This window comes from Octopus sinensis, linkage group LG5 (assembly GCF_006345805.1).
Source record: "Octopus sinensis linkage group LG5, ASM634580v1, whole genome shotgun sequence".
Classification (NCBI taxonomy): Eukaryota; Metazoa; Mollusca; class Cephalopoda; order Octopoda; family Octopodidae; genus Octopus; species Octopus sinensis.
This window is the reverse complement of record NC_043001.1, coordinates 26,988,839-26,996,338: the sequence shown is the minus strand read 5'-3', so window position 1 is coordinate 26,996,338 and position 7,500 is coordinate 26,988,839. Positions and strand designations below refer to the sequence as shown.

The 7,500-nt window shown below is 34.4% G+C and overlaps 1 protein-coding gene across 3 annotated transcripts in view; it reads left to right on the top strand.

Annotated features, from left to right (window-relative positions):
* The window catches only part of LOC115211766 (atrial natriuretic peptide-converting enzyme-like), a 112,232-nt gene that overhangs the window by 91,888 nt on the left and 12,844 nt on the right, over positions 1 to 7,500 (top strand). For all 3 annotated transcript variants that reach the window (XM_036503263.1, XM_036503264.1, XM_036503265.1), the window contains 2 exons: positions 1,832 to 1,973; positions 6,081 to 6,310. In XM_036503263.1, coding sequence (XP_036359156.1) covers positions 1,832 to 1,973; positions 6,081 to 6,310 — 372 coding nt within the window. The remainder of the gene's footprint in view (positions 1 to 1,831; positions 1,974 to 6,080; positions 6,311 to 7,500) is intronic.

Here is a 7,500-nt window from a genome sequence, read left to right as displayed (position 1 = left end):
AAATATTGCAAAAAACTCCTTCCCAACCACCCGTATGGCAATCTAAAATACAAAAACTGTGTAAAATTGTCAAGTTCTACAAACAACTTTAGAAAAACTGTAGCTAATTACAACCAACAAGAATGGTCTAAAAGTGAAAAATCCAAATCACACATAATAACTATTGCAATTTCAGACTTTATCTTTATCTTGAAGGAAATTATCTCTCAAGCAATATTACCTATAGTGCAACAGTAACCACAAACACATCAACTACTATATCTACATATACAGGACTTATAGCAAACCAGTTCAAGATATGATACAACCATTACACACACTTTTAACAACTCAAACAAGAAGAATGATACATCACTCTCCAAGCATATATGGACATTAAAATGAAAAATACTTTATTTAGTGTTGATTGGAATTTATTTACACGCACAAATAACCATACCAAGATAATAACAAACCCTACCAACATTGTACTAATGCATCCTCCCTATTTTGGTTGGAGATTGGGAATTTTTTATATAATTTCCCAATCTCCAACCAAAGTCCCCACAAAAGATTTTCTGTTGTAAGCACACAAACCTACATACACTCACATAATGCCTTTTTTTAAATTTATAAATATATTGTTAAATCAAATGTTATTTTTATTTCTGTTCTTATGCATTAGTATATGCTCACATTTAATAATGCTCCACTTTTGCATAGAGGCCTAAAATAATATATTCTAAAATACCCGTGTTTGAAACCTAACTGTAGAAATATTTATAAAAATATGGCTCACAAATTCTACTGCCATAAAACACAAAGGTTAAATTTTCTACATATTAATCAAATTGCTCATCGAACAATAAACTCACAGAGAGCAATATACTGACCAACAACCTACTCACATCTTTTTGTGAACATTAAAGCACAAGATAAATAGATCTCTATACAAACAACACCATGACATGCTTCACTAATAACCTCCACCTTCCCAATACAGACAGGGAAATATTCTAAGTAACATCAGCATTTTGATACCCACTGCAAATCATCATGATACAGGTAACTCCCTTCCAATATTCAAATGGCTTCCAGTCTGCCTGTCAGCTAACTTTTTCTCCGTGACTTTAATCTTTATGCTCACCAATGCCATTGACTGTTCACTAATTCATCAAGCTGTTCTTGAGAAAAGGTGACACAAAAAAAATTGTCAAATCTATCCCAAACTCACTGTGTGTATAGAGAAATACTATTAACATACAAAAAAAATCTATTTACATTATAATATAATATAATATAATATAATATAATATAATATAATATAAAAAGATATAACAAACAATTAGAATTAGATGTTTTACATCCCTTTGAAGGAAATGATTTTTTTCGTTCCTTTGATGTATATATATAAATTATATTTATATTATATATATATATTATATAATATATATATATAATATATATATAATATATATATATAATATATATATATTATATATATATATATATATATATTATATAAATGATATATATATATATATATATTATCGATCATGGCCATTGCCAGCCTCCCGTGGCACATAAAAAGCACCCACTACACTCACGGAGTGGTTGGCATTAGGAAAAGCATTCAGCTGTAGAAACACTGCCAGATCAGACTGGACCCTGATGCAGCCTCCTGGCTTCCCAGACCCTGGTCGAACCGTCCAACTCATGCCAGCATGGAAAACGGACGTTAAATGATGATGATGTTGATGATGATGATGGTATATATATATATATATATATATATATATATATATAATTTAGAGATACCACTGCAATTATTTTTTTCTGTTACTTATTACAGCTGCTTCAGTGAAATTAGTCAACGGTACTAACCCTAGTAATGGAAGGATTCAAATAACCATCAATAACATTACTGGTACTATATGTGATGACAATTTTAACAACAAAGAGGCCACTGTCATTTGCAAGCAGCTGGGATATAAGTAAGCAGTTCATTTAATTGATATCTTTCTTTGTCTAATTTGTATCTAATCATTACTATTTTATACTGTTTTGTTTTGAGTAAAAGGGTAAAGTTTCTTTCTAAGTTATATAGATACATAGAGCCAGTTTCCCAGATTTTCTGGCATACATACTCTCCACTGGACAGGACACTGGCCCATCACAGAAATAATTTTTGTTGGCTGAGTGGACTTGAGCAACATAAAATGAAGTCTTTGTCTGTTTCAGGAACTGAACACCACAATCTTGCAATCATGAATCTGACACTCTTACCACTAAACCATGCACCACCACTAAGATCATATAGTCATAGGGCCAGTTTCCCAGATTCTGTGGTATAATACTCCCCCATCCCACTCAAGAGGATGCTGATCCCTTGCAAGTTTACTTATTTTTGTCAGCTGAGTGGATTAGAGCAACATGAAATGAAGTGCTTTGCTCAAGAACACAACGCATTGCCTGACCCAGGAACTGAAACCACAATCTTACAATCATGAGTCCAACACCCTAACCACTTGGTCATATGCCCTCAGAATGTTCCTTGTAAATTTGGACAATTATTTGTGCTGTGATGAGAGTTACGATGCCCCCTTGCAAGAGTTAGACTGGTCCAAGTAAAGTATAAATAGTAATAATGTGAGTGAGTTCAAAGTTCAGAGTTCAGAGTTGAGTGAAGTTCGTGTTAGTTTGCAGTAAAGTCAGAAGGTGTCAGTTGGTTAGTTGACAAGGAATATTGATTGTTGGTTAATAAAGAGATTTGTTAGTTCGTTAGATTGTTGTTTGCAGTTGTCTGGTTATCTTATTCATTGTATGTAACAATTACATTACAACATCTGCCAACAAGGGTTTCAAAGCTCACATAGGTTATTTAACAATTTGTGATACTTGTTAAATGATGGAAGACCTGTTAGCTTCTATGGTACAGTTATAAAAGCAACAACAAGAGCAGAAACAGGAGTTGCAGAAGCAACTATAACAGCAACAACTACAGCAACAACAAATGGAGGTGCAATGGCCCAGTGGTTAGGGCAGTGGACTCGCGGTTGGAGGATTGCAGTTTCGATTCCCAGACTGGGCGTTGTGTGTGTTTATTGAGCGAAAACACCTAAAGCTCCACGAGGCTCCAGCAGGGGTGTTGTACTCTTTCGCCCCAACTTTCTCTCACTCTTTCTTCCTGTTTCTTGTCTTCCTACACAACCACTGAGCCTGGATGCACATTCATCTATCCGTCGATGCTCTCAGTGTTGGGGGTTGACCTGCTTTCTCTTCTGTGGGTCTTACGAATAGCAAAGGACCACGTTTCGGACTTCTCTCATCTTGCAAGCTCTGGGATGAAGACCATTCGCACAACAGCAACAGCAACAACAATTATTGGAGCTATGCTCAAAGAAATTCAAAAATGAAAGAAGTTTGTTTTCGCAAGATGGTGTTTCAAACTTGATTAATAAATTTAGTTATATCCCAGAGGATGGCATAACTTTTGCATCATACTACAGAAGATACAAGGAGACTTTTAAGCAAGATTGCAAATCATGGCCAGACAAACAAAAAGTGAGTTTGTAATTGTAAAAATTAGCTTCATTAGAGCATGAACATTACTGTAATTTCATATTCCCCCCCACCTCAAAAAAAAACAAGGAAATTTGTTTAAAAGAAACAATAGAATTACTGTCAAACACATTCGATGATAAAACTTCTCTATTTAATACTCAAATTGAGTTTTGGAATATAGTGAAAAAAGAGAATTAGGATTTTATCACATATGCAGGAACTGTCAACAGGATGTGTGAAAGTTTTAAGATCAAGGAACTTACACCTTAGATGTTCAAGTGTCTTATTTTCATACAAGGCCTTACAGCAAGTGAAGATATAGAAATTTGAGGAAGAATTCTTTCTAAATTGGAACAAGCAAACCAAGATCAAACCTCAAAATCTGTGGCAGAAGAATGCCAAAGAATGGTAAACCTGAAACATGATGTAGAAAAAAATTCAAGAAAAGGATTCCTCAAAAATACAGATATGCCGACCAGTAAAGTACAATCAAAAAAGAGCGCCACATCCTAATCCATGTTATAGATATGGGGGTATATATTTCAGAAAAGACTGTCCATTTAAAAATTAAAAATGTTACAGTTACAAAAGAATTGGTCACAAGAGTTCACACTGCAGAACAAAATTACAAAGGTTAACCAATAAAAATCCCAGAGTATTCTCAGCAGAAACAAAAATTGACTTCCAAATAAGAAAATTTGTACATGTAAAAATAAACAGAATACATATTAAACTTCAATTGGATACTGGAAGTGATATTTCAATAATAAATATAGACACATGGAAGAAAATAGGGAAACCTATGTTGAGAAAAACAGCAGAATCTGCTCATAGCGTAACAGGCGACAAATTATATTTCATAGGTGAAATGTGGACTAATGTCGCATTTTGAGGGAGAACATGCAAAGCAAAAGTCTTCGTCGTTAAAATGTGACCAATCTGTGTGGTACTGTTTGGTTGGAATTATTTATTTTATGGGACCTCTCCATAAATTTCTATTGTAAATGGTTGTCCCTCTAAAAATAATTGGTCTGAAGAGTTAAAGAGAAAATTAGGAAAAATGTTTCTGCAAGTACTCATACAAGCTAGGTCTATGCACAAAAACTGAGAGGCCATGGACCAGGGTACATATTGACTAAACTGGACCAGTGAACCACACATAGTATCTAATCATTGTGGATAGCTACACAAAGTGGCCAGAAGTATTCAGATGTAGTAAACGCACAGCAAAGACAACAATAAAGTTCCTACTCGATTTATTGGCTTGAAATAGTGTTCCAGAGATGTTAGTTTCAGATAATGGAACTCAATTCAAGGAATATGAATTAAGAAATTTCTGCAAAATACATGCCATAAAGCACATCTTTACCCCACCCTACCACCCGAGGTTAATAGGCTGGTGGAAAGATTTGTTGACATATTCAAAAGAGCTCTAAGAAAAGCTAGGAATGGACTAGATAATGACAAGGCACACACAAAATTTTTGAGAGTATATGGAATAATGCCAAATTCAAATACTTATTCAGGAAAGTTACCAGTAGAGTTTATGTTCACGTGTAAAATAAAATCAATCTTCAATGAATTATTGCCAGGAAAAAATACATATAAAGGAAAGACAAAAAATACATTTGAAGGAAATACAAGAAATATTACAAAACATTTTAAAGTAAAAAAATTTAAAAACGGTAAAGAAGGTTGGGAGGATGGCTGTGTAGTCAAAAGATTAGGTAACATGATGTATTTAATTAAAGAACAAACTTCAGAACATGAGACACTTTAACTAATTAAAGATGGGACATTCAGTAGAATGAAGAGTAATACCACCGGGAGTCTTCTATGATATGTTTGAAGTGCCAGGACTGAGAGATATTAAACTCCGTAGAACTAGCTTCAGAAAAGGAAGATAGACTGAATATCTGAAAGTAATACCTAAGCAAAAAGGTATTAAATTTTCAAAAAAAAAAACAAGAGTGCTTAGTACAACGAAAAGAAAATGTGCTGTGTGCAATGAACAATACTAACTTAAAAGTTGGGCAACAATTAAGTATACAACAGCAAAAAAAATGGGAGGGGTGCTGGAAAGGAATAAAATGAAAATAAAAGAAATTCCACTTTCTTACAGTAGTCAAAATCTCAAAAGGGTTGATGTTGTGATGAGAGTTACAGTGCCCCCTTGCAAGAGATAGACTGGTTCGAATAAAGTATAAACAGTAGTGATCCAAGTTCAGAGTTCAAAGTCAAGTGAAGTTCGTGTTAGTTTGCAGTGAAGTCAGTTGGTTAGTTCACAAGGAATTTTAATTGTTGGTTCGTAAAGGGATTTGTTAGTTTGTTACATTGTTGTTTACTGTTGTCTGGTTATGTTATTTATTGTATGTAACAATTACATTATAACAATTTGCAACAGAAGGAAGAATTTTTTACGGCTAAAAGATAGTTTTTATGTATCATTTATTTAAATCTTGGCTTCATTTCTATTACACCTTCAGTTATTTCGTACTGATTTTGTTATTATATCCCATGTCTTAATGTCTTTCTAGATCAGGAATTGCTTTGCCAGGAGGTACCTATGGAAAGGGTAATGGTATTATTTGGTATGATGAGGTCAATTGCTATGGCAATGAAAATAGCATTGAATTTTGTAATGGAAATACTAAGGGTGAACATGACTGTGACCACACAGAAGATGTTGGTGTACAATGTTACCGAGATGCTATAACAACAACTACTTTCCCTACAACAACCACTGTAGCATCAACAACCACTGTGGGTAAGTGAAAATGATAGTGTTGTACAATATTATATAACCAATGCATTTTCTTATAACCTGATACAATCACAATAGCTGGAAAATCTCTGAAAGTATGAGTAACATTAAAAGCAACATGAACTATTTTAGGCTGATACAGGTAACTCCAGTCAGTGTGTGTAAAACTGATAAATATTTCTTTATCCGATGCACAAGAGAAATAAGTAGAATCATTTGTGTAACCTTTCATTGTCAATGAAAACTTAACACTATTAAAATGAAAGACTATTTCTGATTTAAATGAAGTGAAATTGCTACTAGTAAGCTTATCCAATCAAGATTGCAAGCTGAAGTCACTTGGAGCTTACCTCTAACCACACAGTACTTAATTTAGTTTAAAAGTAACTGGTGCAATTTACCTAACACATTCATTCCACTTTAATACAAAGTTTCTTATTATTTCATGGTAACAGAGTTGGTTCAGACAGTAGCAAGTCAGACCATATGCTACATGGTATCCTTTATATACAGGATGTCCCAAAATTAAAACAATCAGCTTTTTTCAATTTTGCCAAAACCAAATATTGTTGTTTCAAATCCGAGTGTTGCAATGCAATGGTAAAAGAAACCCAATTATGACACTACCACATTTATTCAATATGATCTCCTTTGTTTCAAATCTCAGCCTTAAGTCTAGGTGTGAATGTTTAACACATAGCACACAACTTTTCTTGCGGAATCAAAGCCCAATCCTGGTGCAGTTTTGCCTTCAGAGTGTTGAGCAAAGCATGAGGAGTGCTTGAGACCCTTGTCTTCAAAATGGACCAAATAGAAAAATCCAACAGGCTGAGTTTGGGGCTCCTAGAGGGCCATACATCATTGCCTGTGAACGACAGAATGTTTTTTTCTGAATCCAGTGTTGTTTGTTTGGAGCTGTGGTATGGTGCCAAGTCCTGTTGGAGGCTCCAAGGTGTGTCTTGAAAGTGCTCATTTGCACATGGAAGCAGTTCAGCTTCCAGAATGTCCCTAATGTATTGATGGGCATTAATTTTCGACACCAGAAAGCACAAAAATGAGAGACCTTCCAGTGAGTGTCACAGCCACCAAAACCATAACTGACTGTGGATTTTGACGTTGATTTATGAGTCTACTCTTGACAGAGCCAGATACACTCTGAAGTCAATCATTCTGGTTGTTTACTGTCTGTTCAA